At 43.4% G+C, this 23,188-nt stretch overlaps 1 protein-coding gene across 1 annotated transcript in view; it reads left to right on the top strand.

The window, feature by feature from the left end:
* ITGA9 (integrin subunit alpha 9) overlaps positions 1-23,188 on the top strand; it is a 487,954-nt gene that overhangs the window by 316,406 nt on the left and 148,360 nt on the right. Inside the window, exon 16 of the mRNA XM_040353279.1 lies at positions 7,226-7,375. Within this exon, the coding sequence (XP_040209213.1) occupies positions 7,226-7,375 (150 nt within the window). The remainder of the gene's footprint in view (positions 1-7,225; positions 7,376-23,188) is intronic.

Genomic DNA, 23,188 nt, shown 5'->3' with positions numbered 1-23,188 from the left:
GCTGCTTTAGCTGATTCCGTGTTAGTAAAAGACGATTAACGCTCTTCTGTCTGTTACAGCGTGATGTATGTGCTTACTCCATTATGAACGGTAGTTTTACCAGAACGAGCGATCCCGTCTCATAACTTGCTATTGAGCATGCGCGGGTTTTTAACATCCTTTTAGCCCACACACGATCATTTTTTACAACCCGAAAAAAGACATAGTTTAAAACGTCGTTAAAAAATGCAGCATGCTCGAGAAAAAAAAATTGTCGTTTTGCAGAACCCGAAAAATTATGTGAAGCCCACACACGATCATTTTAAATGATTTTTTAAAAACGATGTTTTTTTCATGCCGAAAAATGATCGTGTGTACGCGGCATGACAGAAAGTAAATATCGTTTTTTTTTTCAAAACTGTCGGTACTTTTTTTTTTTGCACAAAAAATAAAAACCGCAGGGGTGATCAAATACCACCAGAAGAAAGCTCCATTTGTGGGGAACATTTTTATTTGAGTACAGCATTGTGCGACAGCGTAATTGTTAGGTAATTAATTAGTTATTAATGCAGTGCCCTATTGCAAAAATGCCCTGGTATTGAAGGGGGGGGGGGAACCTTTCAGTGCTGAAGTGGTTAAAAGCTTCCTTAACAGTTTGTTTTTCTTGTGAAGTGCAGCCAAAAAACATTTAATACCATCACAATGACCTAATAGGACCCCATAAATTTCAAAGAGATGGTCTTCAACCAGGATAACAACCCATGTTTATAGTAACGATAGCAATGTTTACACCTGGTATAAAGCATATCTGCTAAACACAATGGCAGTGTCTTGAAATGAAACAAAAACACAAAAAATGATATTAAAAACATTAGGCGATCTAGCAACTTGAGACACTTGTAATAAACAGCTTTAGCTCTGGTTTTCACCTGAGCAATTTGATGCATTTTTCTAGAAGAATTTCGGTGCTCTATGAGGCCCCGTACACACGTCTGAGAAACTCGACGAGCAAAACACATCGTTTTGCTCGTCGAGTTCCCCCATTGACTAACGAGGAAATAGAGAACATGTTCTCTATTTGGCTCGACGAGTTCCTCGTCGGTTTCCTCGGCCAAAAGTGTACACACGACCGGTTTCCTCGGCAGAATACGGCTCCCATCGAGTTTCTGGCTGAATTCTGCCGAGAAACTCGTTCGTGTGTACGGGGCCTGATGGTTCCCATTGTATTCCATGGTACAAGTTCACACCTGAGCATCACATTGCTGCAGATTGTAGCTTTGAGCTCAAAAAAGTATAAGTCGCATGCTTTTGGTCCCTACAGACAATCGGAGTACCTGAAAACGCCTAAAAAGTATTTTTCATGTGATTCTGGCATCTTCTTCCAGTAATTACAGTATCTTTCTATTGACTAAAACACAAACTCCCAGCAATGTACACAAAAACACATAAAAAAATAAAATGCTTGAAGCGACTCAAGCATGAACCTAGCCTTTTAAGTACTGTAAAACTATAGATGTGGCACTGCCCCTGAAGGAGCTGCTGGTTTGTTTTGGGTGGCACGTTACCTCGGTATCTCCGCCGTCTAGGGTACTGGATGAGAGCTGCAGTAAAGTCAATGTCCACTGTGCTTTTATTACCCAATGGGGCAAAATAGTGAAAATTAGTGGAAGATGAAGGTATAGCAAAATGGAAGACAGCAAATTCAGGTGTAACTGCATGTGGAAACAGTCCTGCTTCCAACGACAACTTTTCTTCGCCACTTTGGCTGGAGTGGGTATAGTGCATCCAGACAGGCCTCTCTCACCAGCCTGGCAGCCAGTATGTCACTCGAATGAACAGGATTAAGTCTCTGCAACAGACCCTCCTGAAGATTGGAGACAGTTGCGGTCCAAAATCCTTCTTGACTGGATTCAGCACCCGGTTCTCCTTCAAATAGCTTTGGTTAAATCAGCAACTGATAGGCGACCTACGTCCAGCCTCTCAGAACCAAAGTGTCCTCCGATGAATAGACAGGCCTCTCCTGAAACACCAGCCTCATGCTCGGTATCTCCCAGACAGGTTCCTCATCAGTCGGCTTCCTCCAATTGGACGGACAGCCCAGGACCATCTGGCAAATTAGGGACCCAATCGACTCACTGGATCCACCAGATAGATGAATGTGCTCCAGACCAATGTGGTCCCGGAGCCAGGAACACTGCGACACACACATGCACACACCCCGGCCAGGAGGGGGTGGTGGGACGACTGCCCAGCTCAAGGGCGGGAACACAGCGACCCCGAACAAATGGCGTCTGCCGTTTAAATACCCCTTGCACAGCGAGGCGACCAACCCTCCTGATAGGCTGCTGGGAGGAAATATTCAACTGCACTTGACCCTACTGCTGCCATCTGTCGGTCTGGGGCGGGACTCACTCTCCAGACAACGACAGTATCCACAAACAGTACAGCAAAAGCTGGAGCAGAGGCCCTCAATTTAACCAAATAAACATGTTCAGAGCCAACTACCTCTGAACTCCCTCTAAATTTACAATAGCACCGGCTCTGAAAATAGCCAGGTGCTACATAGATATTGGATTGGAATAAATACTTATAGAGCGCCGAATGCGAGTTGTAAAACTCGTGTCTAAGCGCTTACCAACAAGCTGGGGGTATCCAGTTCCCAAGAGCAAAAAAAGAAACTAGGACATCTAAGTAAAAGAGGGGAACAGACAAGAAATAAACAGAAATATAAAAAGAAGGGGGGGGGTCAGGGCACAAAAAGCCTATCCCTACTCCCTGACCATGGACCGCAGCCTGGGATTAAGGCAGCGTCCTGCTAAGGGCTTGGAAGGCCAAGTCTCTATCTGTAGGCTTGTGAAAAAATAAGTGTTTTCAAGCCCTTATGGAAGGCCATCAAGGAGGAGGATGCTCGGAGCTGATGAGGGAGCTGGTTCCAAAGAGAGTTCCCCAGTGTTTGGAGCCGGCGGCCACCTTTGAAGCTGATCGACTAGATTTAATAATTGCTAACAGGGCGTCAGTCGAGCGAAGCTCTCTGGGTGGACAGTAGTGTTGTGTCATATTCGATAAGTACATCGGACCTAGTTGCCAATAGGCCCGAAACACCAGACAGAGTGCCTTGAACTCAACCCGTTTTGCCAGCCAGTGTAGATTCTTAAGCACCGGGGAGATGTGATTCCGCCTTGGGCAGTTTGTGACTAGTCTTGCAGCATGATTCTGTGTAATCTGCAATCGTTTTATCCACTTCTGTGGGAGCCCTAGAAAGAAAACATTAGAACAATCTAACCTAGAGTGGATAAGTCCATGAACTAAGATCATACGGTTGTGCTGAGTGAAGAGATTCTTAATTTTCCGTAATAATTGCAGATGATAGTTGGCTAAGATATAGGACCCCCCTTTAGCACAGACCCCCGGTCCAGCACAGATGGACTACCTCCCCCCATCCCATTCAGTACCTCAGATCAGCCATCAGCACAGCACAGGCACAGCAAGTTCCCTCCCCCTGTGTACACATAAACACTGGAGGGGGAGGCGCCTTCACTTTGCTCGTTGTGCCTGTGTGACATCCGACCCAAGACCGCTCAGACAGCCCGCGGCCGTGAGACTCAACACCTTCTCCATTTTCCAGGGGGGTCAATTGCCCCCCCCCCCTGCCCTATGAAGCGGACGCCCATGCTGATCTATAAGGATATAGATGTTACCTGTCAAATGTCTCCCCTGTCTGTTATAAGAACTGAAAAACTGCAGATTATGTAGGTGGATCTGTTGTCTGAAGCTCGGTGGGTGGAGTCGTGATGTCAGAACACTCCCCGCCCACCTTTACACTCCCCTTGTCAACATGCATTTTGTTTTGTGTATTACTCACACTGAATTCTGCTATGATCACTAACATCCAGTAAAAATCCAGAAAAGTAACCACATGACTTCAGAAAAGGAGTGGGGTTGGGAATGAAAAAATAATGCCTGTCTCCAGGCTTGTGCATGAGATATGTAAATAACCTGTCACTCACAACAAGGGGGCAGAACGGACCAAGGTTTTTCTCTGTTAGTCCGTTTTATCTCACTGAACAATAAAAGAGGATTGCTCAGAGCTGGATTAACTCTGTGTGGCAAGACTGGGCACAGATGATAGGAAATCGTTTACTCTACATTGTAACAGCAAAAAAAAAATGTGGGTTTACATAGACTTTAAAGTTGATCTCCAGATATGATCTGTGTTGCATACTTACATTGATCCATTTTCAACCATGTAAGTATGCATATTTTATATTTGAGGGATCACTGGGAAAGCTGACAATTACTGTAGTAGCAGCTCTATAGCATGGATAGCAGCAGTGCTGATCTTGGCCTCCCTGGGGCCCTAAGCAAATTGACATGTCACATAAAAGTTGAGAAGCGGGGAGGGGGGCTGCCGAAAATGACATGTCACATTAAAGTTGAGAAGGGGGGGTGCTACCAACAGTGACATGTCACATTAATGATTAAAGCAGGGAGAGGGGGTGTTCTGCTGTCAGAAATTACATCTTACATTAAAGTGAGAAGCAAGGGGGGTGCTGACTCCTTACCTCTTCTCCCATGCAGCCAGCGAGTTGAGAAGCGGGGTGAGGGGCCGAAAATGACTTCTCACCAGGCGGGGCCTCTAGTAATTTGGTGGGCCCTCCGCAGCTTTGCGGGGCCCTAAGCGGCTTGCATAGTGTGCCTATAGGGCGGATCGGCCCTGGATAGCAGCCATCATCCGGATTCTATGCCATGTGCCTTTCCCACTGCATACTGACCACATGTGGCTGGCACTGCCACTATTCTGGGAGCGGCTTGTATTTTTTTCAATGAACTGTTCTCTCTACTACCATGATTGTCAGCTTCCCCAGCAATCCCTCAGAAAAGTACAAGGAGCTGAGATGATGGCTAAATCAGCAGGAGAGTTGCAAGGGAAGTGGGGAAGCGATTCCGAGGGCATGGAAAAAGGCATGTACTCCAAGCCAGGAAGGAGAGTACTATGGGAGGCCTGAGATGACATGTAGGTATCCAGGGCAGGGATTTTAGAATTGAATGGGCAGAGGAGTGTACAGGAGGAGTATCATAAGAATGAGTCTGTTTGCTTCTGTGTAGCACATTCTGTAATTGAAAATGTCTGGAATTTTATAGTGACAACATCTGCCATTGACCCTGGCTCATATTTTGGAATTACATATTAAACAGCCAGTAAAAACACAAGGAACAAAATAGTACACACACACACACACGTTTATTATGCAGCACGGCAGCTCTCCTGCCAGGACATTTCCTTTTAGAAGACGATATTTACATCCAACTTACTGCAGTGGAAGGTGGTGCTCAGATGGTGCATTGTGAGTGGCTGTTGGCCCTTGGCGAGTAATTTATTGAGCTTTTAACGTTTTTACTCAAGAGTCTTCAATGATGCATTTTTCAGCAGAATCCTGGAAAAAAAAACTGCTAGAAGAACATTTTAAATTATAGTATTTAATTTATATGTGTAAAATGACTTGACAATAAATCAGTTTCATCATTTCTGCTGCTTGAGCTTGGCTCGTGATTAAGTGCCAGTGACTTGTGTTGTGGACAGCAAAGGCAGATGGAATTTTTCTGAAGGTGGCATTCTGTCAAGGAATGTTCCTACATTTAAACAAAGTGGGAACAAGTATGCTTTGGTTATTTGATGTATGTTTACACGCTGCATAAATTGTTATATCGCAGGTTCCCGCCTCTTACCTTCCTCTGTATTTGCTTTACAACATTCTTTACTACATATTGGCAATTTAATTCTTACATTTTGTTCCTTTATGACTTTTTCACCTAATGTTCAGGCATGAAACAGAGAAAGATGATATTGACATTCTAGTTTATAAACAGCACCACCCATGCAATATTTCTTTTAGTAGGTAGTATTAGTAGGCAGTATTTCTATTAGTAGTTACTACTGTAGGTGTTTGCAAAGCAATGGCAAAAACAGGATTTAGGAATTTACAAATCTCAGAGATTACAGAATACTATGTTTATAAAACCCAATTAGCCCTTTAAAATGTCCCATCTAATTTTTGTTTTCTTGCAATTATTATATATTACAATTAAAGAGAGGCTTTCCCCTATAACAGGGGTGTCCAAACTTTTTTCGAAGAGGGCCAGTTTTGATGAAGTAAACATGCGTGAGGGCCGACCATTTTGCCTGACATTCTTTGAACCATTAAAATTCAGTCTAAGGCCTTGTACACACGGTCGGACCAAACCGATGAGACTGGCCCGTCGGACCGTTTTCATCGGTTCACCTCTGAAGTGGCCGTACGGCCTGATATGTGTACACACCATCAGTCCAAAATCCAATCGGGTCAGAACGCGGTGAAGTCAAACACACAACGTGCTGAATAAAACAAAGTTCAATGCTTCCAAGCATGCGTCGACTTGATTCTGAGCATGCGCGGGTTTTGAACCGATGCTTTTCTGTACTAACCATCGGTTTGGTCCAGAAATTTTGGACCGAAGGAAACCAGACCGATAGCCTATACACACGGTCGGTTTGGTCTGATGAAAATGAACTTCGGTTCATTCTCATCGGACCAAACCGACCATGTGTACGGGGCCTAAGTGTGTTCATTCGAGCTCTAATACACTGCCCAACAAGAATTCTCAGGCGTATTATTTGAATATACCATATTTATCTTGGGGGGGTGCATGTGATCAGCACAGGACCAACGAGCACTGTCCAGACAGAGGGTCAGTGGTCCTGCAGCCTTATATGACAGTCAGGGTACAATAAAAACTCTTACCACAAGCTTTAACCAGACACTGATAGAAGTCACAAGACTGCTATATACTGCTGATGAGAAAAGGTATTTAGCAGCTTATATCCACTAAAATAATTGTATTTCCATGTTCTGTGTACTGTGGGACACTAGATATAGTGGATGCAGGGTCCTGGGTTGAGTTACACTTTAAGCTGGCCAAACATTATACAATTTTCTCATTCCATTTCCTTTAGATTTACCTTCAACTATGTAGTGCAAGGGCCTGCCTGATTGCAAACACATTAAAAGTGTTTAGATTTGGCCTCTTGTTATATGGTTTTGGTAAATCTAAAGGAAAATTGTATAATGTATGGCCAGCCTTAGCCACAGTTGTAAGTAGTCCTTGAGTACTGGTTCAGAAACACTGCTGTAGGGTCCATATGTTAACCAGGCTGTTTATATTTTTGTTATTATTAAATTAGCTTTTTCTTTTTTCTTTTGTTTTTCAGCGCAGAGTAAAAGATGTAATTTCACCTATTGTTTTTGAAGCATCATACAGCCTTGGAGAGCACATCATTGGGAAAGAGGAGAGAGACTTGCCTGCTCTTAAGCCAATACTCCGTTGGAAAAAGGGACAGAAAATTGCCCAAAGAAATCAAGTAAGGACAAATAATTACTATCTAACTTTGTATTATGGCTGCTTGTAGACAGTGATTGTAAGACATATTAGCTATCAGAACGGTTTGGTTCACTAGAGCTTTATAGAATAAAACTTGCTTAGAATTTCTTGGTTATTGGCAGGCACTTGTGGAGTTCATCTACTCAGGTAGCTGGGGTATGCTCACATAGCAATCCAAGCTAATTAGACAAGGTTTTCCCAAAGATTATCCCCATCCTGCAGGTGCCCCTGAGTATCTTCCATTATCCACCCAATGAAGATCCATACAGTTACATAGGTAACGCTTGATATGTGCTACCCAACTATTTGCAGAACTTTTGAGTGTTACCTGTGGTAATCTGATTGGACAATTATATAATGCATGTAGTAGTTGCTGAGTGCTCAGACAACATTTAGAGAATGGTAGTTACATGCATGTGTATGTGTCACTCCAGCAATAACATAGTACAAGTAGACTACCTGCAGTTGATGCTTGACTAATACAGGGAGTGCAGAATTATTAGGCAAATTAGTATTTTGACCACATCATCCTCTTTATGCATGTTGTCTTACTCCAAGCTGTATAGGCTCGAACGCCTACTACCAATTAAGCATATTAGGTGATGTGCATCTCTGTAATGAGAAGGGGTGTGGTCTAATGACATCAACACCCTATATCAGGTGTGCATAATTATTAGGCAACTTCCTTTCCTTTGGCAAAATGGGTCAAAAGAAGGACTTGACAGGCTCTGAAAAGTCAAAAATAGTGAGATATCTTGCAGAGGGATGCAGCACTCTTAAAATTGCAAAGCTTCTGAAGCATGATCATCGAACAATCAAGCGTTTCATTCAAAATAGTCAACAGGGTCGCAAGAAGCGTGTGGAAAAACCAAGGCGCAAAATAACTGCCCATGAACTGAGAAAAGTCAAGCGTGCAGCTGCCAAGATGCCACTTGCCACCAGTTTGGCCATATTTCAGAGCTGCAACATCACTGGAGTGCCCAAAAGCACAAGGTGTGCAATACTCAGAGACATGGCCAAGGTAAGAAAGGCTGAAAGACGACCACCACTGAACAAGACACACAAGCTGAAACGTCAAGACTGGGCCAAGAAATATCTCAAGACTGATTTTTCTAAGGTTTTATGGACTGCTGAAATGAGAGTGAGTCTTGATGGGCCAGATGGATGGGCCCGTGGCTGGATTGGTAAAGGACAGAGAGCTCCAGTCTGACTCAGACGCCAGCAAGGTGGAGGTGTAGTACTGGTTTGGGCTGGTATCATCAAAGATGAGCTTGTGGGGCCTTTTCGGGTTGAGGATGGAGTCAAGCTCAACTCCCAGTCCTACTGCCAGTTTCTGGAAGACACCTTCTTCAAGCAGTGGTACAGGAAGAAGTCTGCATCCTTCAAGAAAAACGTGATTTTCATGCAGGACAATGCTCCATCACACGCGTCCAAGTACTCCACAGCGTGGCTGGCAAGAAAGGGTATAAAAGAAGAAAAACTAATGACATGGCCTCCTTGCTCACCTGATCTGAACCCCATTGAGAACCTGTGGTCCATCATCAAATGTGAGATTTACAAGGAGGGAAAACAGTACACCTCTCTGGACAGTGTCTGGGAGGCTGTGGTTGCTGCTGCACGCAATGTTGATGGTGAACAGATCAAAACACTGACAGAATCCATGGATGGCAGGCTTTTGAGTGTCCTTGCAAAGAAAGGTGGCTATATTGGTCACTGATTTGTTTTTGTTTTGTTTTTGAATGTCAGAAATGTATATTTGTGAATGTTGAGATGTTATATTGGTTTCACTGGTAAAAATAAATAATTGAAATGGGTATATTTTTTTTTTGTTAAGTTGCCTAATAATTATGCACAGTAATAGTCACCCTCACACACAGATATCCCCCTAAAATAGCTAAAACTAAAAACAAACTAAAAACGACTTCCAAAAATATTCAGCTTTGATATTAATGAGTTTTTTGGGTTCATTGAGAACATGGTTGTTGTTCAATAATAAAATTAATCCTCAAAAATACAACTTGCCTAATAATTCTGCACTCCCTGTAGATGTGTTTGCAAGTCAAAATTGTGGGTTAACCAATGACCAGCCCAAAAATGTGCCCTTTACTTGTTCATGCATCTTAGTGATCAGTCACATGCACTTTGAACTGTATCATTCCACCACAAGCAATAGTAATTACTTGATCAAAACAGTGTTCTGACTTTTGCATGTTGTTTACTAGTGTTACGAGGTGCAGACAATAGGAGAGGTGACTATTTACTTTCTTTTTTTTGCAAATAACTATTTTATTGGGGAACATATTTAAATTTACAGCTGAATGCTGGGCATATAGTAAAACACCATTTGATTCAGTTATGCATTCATTTAAAAATTGCTCACATGTGTTTTATATACATCTAGCAGAAGTTCCCTGAATGCGCTGCTATATTATTGCCCAATTATCACATTGCATTCAGGGAGGTGACACCAATGTATGTCCTATCGTTAACAGAGAAAATTGTCTAATTAATAACCAACCTGTCTGGACAGAACTTCAAATCCTTTTGTATATAAGACAGTTCAATTGTGTATTTATCGGTTTGCCTGGAGTTCATATTTAAATTATGCTTGATGTTAATATTTTATGTTTAGACATACTACCATTAAAACCATTAATAGTGTTTAGTTATATTTATTAGCTGGATGAATTTAATTCTGTGATGTCAAACTGTTGCTTCAAGAAGAGTAATCACTTCTAGCACAATTTCTAAAGGGGTCATCCACTGCATATTAGAGCTGGGCCATCCTTTACTGATTTACAACTGCTGGAGACAGAAGCAAGCAATCATTCATATCTGGAGCTTGGAAGCAAACATGAGTAAATGACTTTGGACATATTTAATTTACTTGCTGTGTACGGTGAAAGTAAAGTATTAAGTGGAATTAGGTTCTTTTAACTAATGCTGTCCATTAGGTTAAAACACTAAGTGCAAGTGACCTACTGACCAAGGATCATCAAGCTTAGGGATCAGGGTGCATTAATTTGTTTGTGCAATAGAAATAATTTAAAATAGCTTAGTATTTTATGAGAAAACAATTTACATATTGAAAGATTGTTTTGCAAAGAAGTACATTTCACGAACATTGAATATACATAGAACTAAATGTAATTTTACAGGAAAAAACGGACTCAGTTGGATATTTATAGTAAATATCAGAGAACTTTGTGATAAGAGAATAAAGTGTACCTGTTTTTTCCGACATTTTTATTCATATTTGGAAGTGCACAGAAAGATTATTTTTTAACCAATGCCTAATCTGCTTGATTATCCTAATGTGCATAACCTCCCACTTACTTTCTGAATCAGGCCGCGTACACACGGTCGGTCAAAACCGATGGAAACGGACTGAAGGACTGTTTCATCGGTCCAAACCGATGGTGTGTGGGCCACATTGGTCAGTTATCCTTCGGTCAGAAATTTTAGAACTTGCTTTAAAATTGAACCGATGGACGCCTAACCGATAGGTCAAAACCGACGGTTAGTATGCAAAAGCATCGGTTAAAAACCCGCGCATGCTCAGAATCAAGTGCTTGGAAGCATTGAACTCAATTTTTCTCAGCACGTCGTGTTTACGTCACTGCGTTGGACTCGATAGTTTTTTTAACTGATGGTGTGTAGGCACATCAGACCATCAGTCAGCTTCATCGGTTAACCGATGTGAACGGTCCTTAGGACCGTTCTCATCGGATGGACTGATCGTGTGTACAGGGCTTGATACAATGTATTCAAGGTAAACCACAACAGTTCCTATTAAATTAACTTATTATCTTTGACCGCATGTATACTCTCCCACTAGCCGACAAACCAGTTAATGATAGACTGATTCACACAGTGCTTCGGAAGCAATGAGCTCCCAAGTAATGACATAGGGGTAATGCACTTCCAAATTTAAAACAAGGTGTAATTACTCAATGAAGAGAAGACACAACATGGCCAATATACCAGTTGGATTATACTTTGTAACTGTTTAACTGAAGGGGAGAATAAGGAAGAGGTATTGTGTTTTTATTTGAAAGTTTAAAAACAATTCTGCTCTGGTACTGCACAATAGTAAACTATTAAAGCTCATTTCCATCTCCGGCAAACAATAGATCCCCAGCAGGTCTGAATAATAAAACAAAAAGTTCAGGCTGCTAGATTCACCTCCTCTCTGGTGATGTCTCCTTACCTGCTGACCAATCCAGTGCTGCTCCCCTTCAAATTATGTCCAGCATCATTCAGTCTACTTCCTGTTATTCCAGGGCATCATGGCTGTGCCCTAGACTCAAAAAAGAATAGTGTAGAGAGCCGTGTCAGGTCATTGCATTACTGTACTCTCTTCAGCATTTAGTATTCACCCAGCACTGCAAGTTGAAAAGGATAAAAAGGATCTGTGACATCACTGGACCAGACCAGAGACACCTCAAATTTTTTTTTAGTATGAATATTTTTTATTTTAGGAAGGGTCGGGTGCTAAATGAGGAAAACCCGGGGGCGTGGCCGAGCCAGCAGCAGGGATGGACGCCTAACTGAGAAGCTCCTGCCACCTCAGACAGCCCAAAGGCTTAAGCAGCGATTTTTGGCAGCATTTGTGAGTGGGAAGTATCCCACAAGGTAGCCATACCCACCCTACTTCCACCCCTGGCAACTTTTGGGGCAAAAAACACCACCCGAGACCGCCGGACACAGCGTTACCGAATCCGGGGAGGCGCCATAGGAAAGACCGCGGCTTCGGCCTAGTCACGGAAGTCGCGGCCGTTTTGGCCCCCCGGCGGCGGCTCTCAGCATCACACCAGGCCTCACCGAGTGAGCTAACACTCTAACACCTCCTGGAGAAGGGTCAGCAAGACCGGGGGACATCACTGAGGTACAGCACAGCCTATCCTGCAGACCAGAAAGACCTCAGGTACCTCACGTTCGGCAGCCATATTGATCCCCTCACAGAAGACCTCCCTCACTCACCACTGTCCCTCCTTGTTCCCCATTGCTCCTAAACCCTCAGAGGTGATAACCAGAGGGACAGGGGACTTTGCTTCCATGCATTCGGCCCGGGGTTGAGCTGTTTGAGAGGCCACAATCGTTATATGTACTTTTTATGTACCCTCGGCCTGGCAACCATATTGGCCCACCCTGAAACTGCCTGTTTAACCCCACAGTGGCTCAGTGTCAGTTAGCTATCTGCTCCCACATTGTACACTTCCCAGAGAAATATTATTATAAATCCCCCTCACCTCACAAGGGACTATTGCTACTGAACCGTGATATTATTCTGTCTGACAGAACAGAGAACAATTGACGAGCTGGCTGTTTATAACTGATGACAGATACTTGCTCTTAGTGGGAACTGGATAGCATGGGCACTGCTTCCCGACGTTCTTCGGCATCTCGCTCCCGATCCCCGAGGGAAAATACAGAGCAACAGGGTCAAAACACAGCGGTACAGTTTCGCACCCCCCGTGGAAATATGGCGACAAACCGCCGAGGGTCCCCTCAAATTCAGACCCTTTCGCAATCTAGTCCCCAGTCACAAGCTGATATAGTGCTCATGACGCATGAATTAGACCCATCGCATCCACCGATAAGAGACCAGGTCGGGACCGGCACCAACACTTTACCTCACCTTAGCATCCTGGATCTAAAGTCAGTGGCGGCTGACATAAAAGACACCCTTTCTGCAGCCATCGCAGAACTCCGTATTGACCTACGCTCCTTGTCTGATAGGGTCTCTCGCACCGAACAGACAATAGATGACCATGACATGGTGCTCCAGAAATCTACCAGGAAAATAGACGACCATACCCTTCAGCTGAGAGATGTAAATCGTCATCTAGAGGACCTTGACAACAGAGGTCGCCGCCGGAACCTGCGGGTGAGGGGACTGCCTGAAGTAATTGAGGGAGATCAAGTCCAAAAGGAGATCGTCACCCTATTTAATTCCATTATAGGGAAACCCCCCCAGTCTAATATCGACTTCGAGAGAATACATCGGGCCCTCCGCCCCAAGGGGAGAGATACAGACCCCCCTAGGGATGTGATATGTTGCTTGCCCGACTTCAAGCTGAAAGAAGAGATTCTGAGTCGGGCCAGAGGCCAAAAACTTAAATGCGGAGATGCTCCAGTTCAAATATACCAAGATCTCTCTGGAATTACACTACAACATAGACGTGACCTCAAACCTCTATTGGAAGCCCTGCAATCAAGAGAGATCAGGTATAAGTGGAAGTTTCCTTTTTGCCTTTCTGCCTCACACCAAGGTCGCAATGTGGCACTGAGAGTGCCAGAGGATCTACCCAGATTCTGTGAAACACTCGGACTACCACCAATCTCAGTGCCCAATTGGTACGCACCTTACCGGCGTTCAGTAGGTAGATGGGGTAAACCGCCAGAGGTACCCATGGAAACCCAATCAGTAAGTTATCGCAGAAGAAGATCTTCCTCCAGTTCCAGATTCTCCCAGGGACCCACGGGAGCAGGAAGGGACCAAGATCAGTCAACTCCCCCGGTAACCCGGAGGGCCAGAAGGGACAATTGTGAGTGATCTCCTGAAGTAATCTCATATTTACCCTCTTTGTCAATAACATTATTAATACAGCTTGTTGTTTAATTTGTGCCATCACCTATTAAGAGGAATGTCTCACTTAAACCATTTTATTAGAGGAATATATAGCTATTGCAGGTTGACCCTCTATTTATAACCATATTCTCTTGGTGAGGGAGTGTATAACTGTTAGCTTTGCTGTACTAGGCCCACACAGCAGGGTGGTACTTACTTACCTCCCTCACTCCGAGAAGTGCTATAGGGAAATGCTTTAGGCCCTGACATAAATATAGGGAGATAGCTACTAAATATCCCTCTTTTCATTTTTCATTTGTTTCTGATGTAATATTACATGGGCAATTCTCTATAGTCCCCCCTCCCCCAGGATACATTTGGCCTCACGGAGGCCTTTAAATAGTGATGAGGGCAGAGGCGAGTCTCCCAAAATATCATTATCAGAACCTGTAACCCACACTACTTGTGGGACTAAATAACTCCATAAGTTTAACTTTTGTCGTCTATGGTCTTGGCTATAACAAAATAGTATGCCAGCATTACCCTAGTAAACAGACACACAAAAATTCCAAGAATGGGAATGACATGCAAAAAGGCATCTCAATTCTACACCAGAAATACTCATAGTGATCAATAGATCACAACAGGAATGTAGAAACTCCCGGGCTTGTCTTGTAGGGTTAATACTTCATCTACTTCTCTTTCTTTGGCCCCGGTAGCAGATTGATATGTCCCGGGCTGTTACTCTACTGTATCTTAATGTTGGCTAGCAGGAGGGTATTATTTGAATAATTTACAAAGTGATAAAGAATTAACATATTCTTGTTTAGATTTTGTTTTGATTCCTAAACATAGTGGACATTGTTGCCAATACACACCTCGGGGTTGGATTCACACTGAGAGATTCAGAAAATTGTTTTACACCCTGCCAACACCCGGCTATGTACTAAAGGGTAGGGGTTCTTACATTCTGTTAAACACGCTCCTTAATTTTTGTACTCTCTCAGTTTGACTCAAATCTGGGGTGGCATGGACCCACTACATTGGTTATTTACAGTTCATTTTTGGATCTAAGATTTAAAGTTTACTTAAGGCGTTTCGCTTTTGTTGTTGGTTTTGGTCAACCCCAAAACAGTGGTGCACTGGGGCTTCTGACCCCCTTCGGAGTGGAAGACTTGGTGCACCCTGTATATCTCCGATTGTACTGTGTATATAGTAAGTGTGTGTGGATCTTATTCCTCCACTTAATCGGTACTTAAAAGTAATAGGGCATAGGCCCTCATAGCTAATTTACACCCTGTATAATTAATCTCTTTAGACGCAAGTTTTACCCTTATCTGTCCCAGATCTTCTCCAACCTACGTTTACCCCTTTCTCTTTAGGTTTCCCCCTCTACAAAGATGTGCCCCATCCCGCCCCCACCAACTGCTGCGATAAAGAAGGGACCTTTAGACCACATCAAACTTTATTCTTTAAACACACGAGGTTTAAATACCCCGGAGAAGCGTTCTAGCCTACTCTATACCCTTAAAAAGGAGAAAGTACACATTGCATTGGTCCAAGAAACTCACTTCCGCTCAGACGGAATTCCAAAATTGACGGATAGAAATTTCCCCATGGTCTTCCACGCATCTAATGAGTTTGCGAAATCTAAAGGGGTGTCGATATTAGTTTCCAAACAATGCCCCCTTCAAATCACAGACATCCAAAGGGATCCCCAAGGTAGATTCATCTTTATCCGAGGTTCCCTACATAATTTGACATATACCATAGCCAATATCTATGCCCCAAACACAAAACAAGTATCCTTTTTTCGTACGGTCCTCTACCAGCTAACAGCCTTTCAAAGGGGTACACTTATCCTTGGAGGAGATTTTAATGTCCCTTTAATGCCATCTCTCGATACATCAAATGGCTCTTCTTGCCTTAAATTCAGTGCCTTGAAGGCCATAAAATCAAGCTTGACTACACTATCCCTACACGACGCTTGGCGTACCTCACACCCAAACGAAAAAGACTTTACCTATTACTCACCTCTACACAAGAAATATTCGCGTATAGACTATTTTTTTCTTTCACAAAATGACCTAACCTCATTACTTGACGCTACTATTGAACCCATGTGGCTGTCGGATCACCATCCGATCACCTTATCCCTTAAGACCCCCATTCACCGTCCCAAATCACAAATTTGGAGATTGGATGACTCCATTTTGTTGGATACCCAAAACAATGTGCGCATCTCTGAGGTTCTGTCAAATTACTTCGTCGAGAACTCGACTGCCGATACACCGGCACCATTAGTATGGGCTGCACACAAATGTGTGGTTCGGGGCACGCTCATCTCACTGACGGCCAAAAGGGCCAAATTAAGAAAAGCACATATACAAGAACTCTCAGATAAAGTTAAGGCTTTGGAACACAGACACAAAAACACGCTAGATACAAACATTCATGAAGAATTGTTAAAAGCACGAGAAGAACTTCTGGGAGCAATCCGTAAAAAGCTTATACAGAAATACACCCTTACTAATAAGCTCTTCTCCGAACACAGCAATAAATCAGGTAAACTACTAGCAGCCGCCATCCAAAAGAAGAAAGCTTCTTATACCATTGACAACATTACATCACCCTCCGGGGATCCCATATCGACCACCACTGGTATTTCCGAACAGTTCGTACGTTACTTTTCCGGCCTCTATAACTTACATACAGAAACAGGTTTATCCCCCAAAACTGACAGAAAAACCTTAATCGAAAAATTCCTAAATAAGCATTGCCCATCTTACTCCTCCCATGAGGATATTTCTAACCTCGGTGACCCCATCACCAGGGAGGAAACCATTCAAGCTTTAAACCAACTCAAACCCGGGAAAAGCCCAGGGCCGGATGGTCTGCCAGTCAGTTATTATAAGACCTTCTCTGACATACTGATCCCAAACTTCCTTACAACATATAACGAACTTCCCGACTCCCCTTACCATCCTAAAGACATCTTAGAGGCCCACATATCTTTAATCCCTAAACCGAACAAAGACACCACTTTAGTACGCAATTACCGCCCGATCTCATTATTAAATGTTGACGTTAAACTATACGCAAAAATATTAGCCAATCGTATACTCCCACTAATCACCAGACTTATTTCGACTGATCAAGTGGGGTTTGTCCCGGGAAGAGAAGCCAGGGACAACTCTACTAAAGCCCTCAATGTGCACCATTGGTTAACCTCTTCGAAAAAAGCTGGATTTTTCTTATCCCTGGATGCGGAGAGGGCATTCGATAGAGTGGCCTGGGATTACATGTCGGCAGTTTTATATAAAATGGGTATGCCACTTCGCCTTGTACGAATGATTCTAATGTTGTACTCGGATCCCACAGCTCGAGTTAGGGTTAATGGCCACCTATCGAATGCCTTCCCCATAACCAATGGTGCGCGTCAGGGTTGTCCCCTCTCCCCCTTATTTTTATCCTTTCTATGGAACCCCTTCTCAGAAGGTTAAAAGAAAATTCTGCCATCAGAGGTGTTGAGGTCCGGGGAAAACAGTGCAAGATTGCCGCTTATGCGGATGACATTTTGATGTTTCTCTCTGACCCAATCACCACGATCCCCAACCTTCTTAAAGATTTTAAAATATTTAATAATCTATCTAACCTTCAAATTAATTTCGAGAAATCACTAGCATTGAACGTATCTCTCCCTTCCAAGGTGGTAGAACTATGTAAACTAAATTTTCCCTTTAAATGGGAATCTGAACATATTACATATCTGGGTATTAAAATCCCGAAAGATCTGAAAAACTTATACACCCTAAATTTCCTTCCAGCCATTCAGGCTATTAAAGCAGACCTGGCTGATTGGAACAAGGGAAGATTTTCATGGTTCGGTAGGGCAGCGATCCTCAAAATGAGTATCCTCCCACGGATTTTATCTTCCAAGCAGTGCCGATTTCCTTGCCACAATCCTTTTTCGCAACATTTAAGAAACATTGCAGGTTATTCCTCTGAGCGGGCCAAACACCTAGATTAAATTGGAACAAACTAGTCCAACCAAAATGTAGGGGAGGTTTGGGTATACCAGACATCACCCTATACCATAAAGCCTGTCACCTCACGAGGCTTGTCGATTGGCATCTCCATGGTCAGAATAAGGATTGGATTAGAATAGAAAATGCATTCCTTAGCTATCCCTTATCCCACTTACCATGGATGGAACACCACTCGATTCCTAAGGCTTGCCTAGAACATCCTCTAATTGGCCCCACACTTAAAATATTTAAAACCGCATGCAAAGCCCTCAAACTGGTCCCCTCCCCTGGACCTTTGACGCCTCTGTCCCAAAGTCCAGACTTTAAACCCGGTATCATTTTTAAACACACGACGACGGACCCCGACCTTAAAACGCTCCGAGCCCATCAATTCTTTCGGAATGGTAATCTGCTTACGTACACAGATCTGAATTCAGTGCTCCCACACATTGATCTGACGGTCTTTAGATACCTACAACTTAAACATTTTTTTGGGTCTACCCATATGCGATCACGGTGGTGTAGAGATCTTTCCCCTTTGGAAAAGATTTGTGTGACCAAAGAACCCCAAAGACACTTGATTTCCAAAATGTACTCCCTGCTGATCCCAGATGCGGCCCTTAGCTCTAACATACGCACGGCTTGGGATACTGATCTATCTCTTGCCCTTTCTGACGGTGATTGGGACCGCATCTGGGACTACACTCACAAGGGCTCCATAAACATCTCAGCACAGGAGAACAGATACAAACTTTGTACCAGATGGTACCGGACACCCGAAAAACTCCACAAAATGTATCCAGCGGTTTCTCCAGATTGCTGGAGATGTGACGGGAAGAAAGGCTCTTTATTACACATCTGGTGGGATTGCCCCTCGTTGGCTCAATTTTGGAAGGAGATATATGATAGTATAGTACAGATCACTACCATGCAGATCGCCTTCTCCCCAGCGCAATTCCTATTGCACCACACTCCTATACCAAAATCACAGTACCGGAATTCATTAACGCTCCATCTTGTGAATGCCGCAACCCAATGCATTCCCTTGCACTGGAAATCTAAAATCCCCCCAACGCTAGAGGAATGGCACTCAAGGGTCAACAAAATAGAGGAGATGGAACGGCTGATACACCAAGCTAAGGACATACATGAGAAATATAGAATTACTTGGGACAGTTGGCTACATTACAAAGATTCCCTGAGGTCAGGCACTGCACCTACTTAGTCACCCATCTACTCTTCATTATTCTATCCCAGGCCCTGCACCTCCTTTTCCTCTCTGACCCATGCTTTACCCCCCCCATTTTTCACCGTTTAGGGTAAAAAGTTACTAAAGATATAAGATGAATATAGATTCCCCCGGGTTCTACAAGAGAATCCTTAGGGGGGGGGTTAGATCATAATGGTTCAAAACTCTGGATGACTACCCTGGGCCATGTTATAGACCCAACTTATTTTCTCCCCCCTATCGTCCCTCACAGAATGCTCCCTTTACGGGACGTGTGGGGTGGAGTGTACCCTTTTAGTATCCTTCCCTCCTCCCCCTTTCCCCGCTTTTTTTTATTTTTATTTTTTTATATATATATATACACACTTGAATGTTCTCTCTAAAGAGCTGTATGGATGCTCAATAAATTTAGCTTCAACTTTTTGTCTATGTTTAGACTGTTTAAGATTTGGCTGTTCATAATATAACATGGTCTATGTTGTAATTCACATAATCTTGATTTGCTTTTTCTTCATCGAAAATTTATTGCAATGTACTTGTATTACATTTCTGTATTGCTAAAATATTCAATAAAATATTTTGGAAAAAAAAAAAAAAAAAAAGAAAACCCGAGCCTGGAGTTGGGCTTTAAAGGATCATAAAGACCCCATTTTACAGTGGAGGGGTAATAAAGGTACACACAAATAACTCTTTATGCCAAACTGGGTTACAGTCACACCTAAGTTAGGAACATGTACTCTTAGTTAAGACACCTGAGACCTTAATGACAGGGAAAGAGATCATGTCCACAGATGCCCAATTTTCCAGATTAGAACTAAGCAATTCTGGGCATGTTCACTTCAGGAGGGTATCAGTAAATCGTAGTTCTGCCTACCTAACCTACAATTGTGTCTGTGGTTATTGGCTTAAGGCTGGGTTCACACTTATGCAAATTGGAGGCGTGATTCGCCGCATTTAATTCACATGACAGGAGAGTGTGACCAGCTCTCAATGGAGCCAGTTCACACATCTCCATGGTGGCCATAAAGCGTACTGTAGAAGGGTTCGCTGCGTCTTTGGTTCGTTTTAGATCTGAATTCCAGCAAAAGTCTACAGGGATGCATCGGACCCCTGCTGCGAGCCACTCCGCAAAGAGTGTGAACCCAGCCTTAAACTCAATCAGTTTACAAACATGACATTCATAGATACTTAGGAGATGTACAACCATGACATGCACAGTGGCAAGAAAAAGTATGTAAACCCCTTGGAATTAACTGTTTTTCTGCAGTAATTGGCAATAAAATGTGATCTGATCCTTATATAAGTCACAACACTAGACAAACACAGCGTGCTTATGCTGATAACACAGAAAATTCTAATTTCTCATGTCTTTACTGAAAACACCTATTAAACATTTACAATGATATATGAAAATGTAAACCCATATACTAATTAATTCCATGAAAGCTAATTGGAGTAACTCATTTGCACACCTGGAATCCAATGAATGAAATAAGTTTGGAGGTGTGATTAATAGTTACTTTGATAAAAGACACTCAAACATTTTAAGATTGCTGTTCATAAGAAGCATCAGCTGATGTGAACCATGGCTCACAAAAAGGAGCTCTCTAAAGACATACAGTAGCTGACCTGCATAAGGCTAGAATTAGATACAAAGCAATCTCAAAGTGTTTAGGCACCCATCATTCAACAGTTAGACAAATTGGGCCAGATTCTCAAAAGAGATACGCCGGCGTATCGCCTGATACGCCGTCGTATCTCTGAGTCCGCCCATCATATCTATGCGCCTGATTCATAGAATCAGTTACGCATAGATAACCATTAGGTCCGACAGGCGTAAGGCTCTTACGCTGTCGGATCTTAAATGCATTTTTTTTTTTTTTTCGCCGCTAGGTGTCGCCGACGTCGTTTTCCCGATCGAGTATGCAAATTAGCAAAATACGCGAATTCCTGAACGTACGCCCGACCGACGCAGTGAAGTTATGACGTTTACGTAAGATTTGCGAAGCGTAAAGTTGCCCCTGGGTATATGAGGCGCAGTCAATGTTAAGTATGGCCGCCGTGGGAGCTGTGGTGGCTCAACGCGATTGGCACTGCGCTGACAAGCCATTCACCTCTGCAGCTAGAGGTTCGGATCCCGGTCTCGGCTTCATGTGAATTGAGTTTGGTGGTCTCAGCCCGGCTCCCGGTGGGTGTGCTATGCAAGGTAAGCCTGTGCTTAGTACGCCCACCCCCCTCCCACAAAAACCACCACACCTACACACGCACTCTAAATTGGGTTAACACACTCACATTGACCACGCGGTCTCTAAAAGAGAGGCGAAGGACTAATGGGGCTGGTTGAGCGGGCTAATCCTCTCACTCCCTTATAGGGAGTCCCTCTGCCCCGTTGGGCTTCAAAGCGGAGCAGGTAGGGCGGGCTGTGTGGGAGGACCCCCTCACACACCCGCCATTGCCACCCGGGGCATGGAGAAAGGTGGCAGATTGCCTCTGGGGGAGGCCTGCCTACTCCCAACTCCTGCAGTCCGGCTCCTCTCTCGAGTACACGCACAAAAATACACTTTAAAAAAAAAAAAAAAAAAAAAAAAAGTATGGCCGCCGTTCCCGCATCGAAATTTGAAAATTTACGTCGTTTGCGTAAGTCGTCCATGAATGGCGCTGGACGCCATTTACGTTAACGTCGAAACCAATGACGTCCTTGCGACGTCCTTGCGACGTCATTTAGCGCAATGCACGTCGGGAAATTTTAGGGACGGCGCTGGACGCCATTTACGTTAACGTCGAAACCAATGACGTCCTTGCGACGTCCTTGCGACGTCATTTAGCGCAATGCACGTCGGGAAATTTTAGGGACGGCGCATGCGCAGTACGTTCGGTGCGGGAACACGCCTAATTTAAATGATCCACGCCCCCTACCCGGATCATTTGAATTAGGCGGGCTTGCGCCGGAGGATTTACGTTCCCCCGCCGCAACTTTAAAGGCAAGTGCTTTGTGAATCAAGCACTTGCCCGTAAAACTTGTGGCGGCGTAACGTAAATGACATACGTTACGCCGCCACAAAGATGCGGCGATCTACCAGAAACTGGCCCATTGTCTATAAATGGAGACAGTTTAGTCCTAAATTTGTGTCTGAGCTAAAGCAGTTTTGTAAAAAGGAATGATCTTAATTCTATCTTCCGAAGTCACTTGCTTAAAGGCACTGCAGGTTAGACCAGCTATTAATGTCAGGGGTGAACTTACTTTTTCCTTCAGCAATGTGGATTCTTTGACTGCAAACTGTTTAGCATAACTAAGGCTGGTTGGTGGAATACAAGTCTTTGCCTGGCCAGTCAAAGACATACAAAGCTACTTGGACTACACATTTTGAACACTATCAGTTTTGAGTTCTTGTTCTTGTATTAAGGTGAGACGTCAGTCAAGCATACAAAACATGGCTTCATACTAACAGGGGGAGCATAGAGGCCTCATTTGTAGGGGTAAATCTCTCTGAGATATGATAGACTTCCCTTCAGAGACAATTATGTTCTCACTAACTATTCAAGTGAAGACAAATGCTCTAAACTGAGCTGCATAAACTTTTTATACAATCAATTTGTTCTGAACTCACTCAACTATCAACAATCTTTGTCTCAGTCTCAATGCTCCCCATGAAACTATTTTTGTGCTTAAAAACATACTCAACAACCCAAAACCAATAAACCCAATATGTTTCATCAGGAAATCAAAGGCTTCATCGGGGGGAATATTGTGAAATATAATTAAAACATTGATTATGATAAATGCCACCCTTATCTCTTTTAGAGAGGGATATACAGAAATGACATAACCAAAAGTGTGCTGAGGGATGTTCAAGTGTTTTATGATGCTCCAGCTGACACTCCCTCAATGTCAGTTTTTTAAACTATGCTAATATTTCCAGATGACCATGATTTACAATCCAAAAACCAACATATTTCTGGATG

This window comes from Rana temporaria, chromosome 5 (genome assembly GCF_905171775.1).
Source record: "Rana temporaria chromosome 5, aRanTem1.1, whole genome shotgun sequence".
In the NCBI taxonomy this organism is placed as follows: Eukaryota; Metazoa; Chordata; class Amphibia; order Anura; family Ranidae; genus Rana; species Rana temporaria.
Note: the sequence above shows the minus strand (reverse complement) of the source record. Positions and strands in the feature narration are given on the sequence as shown.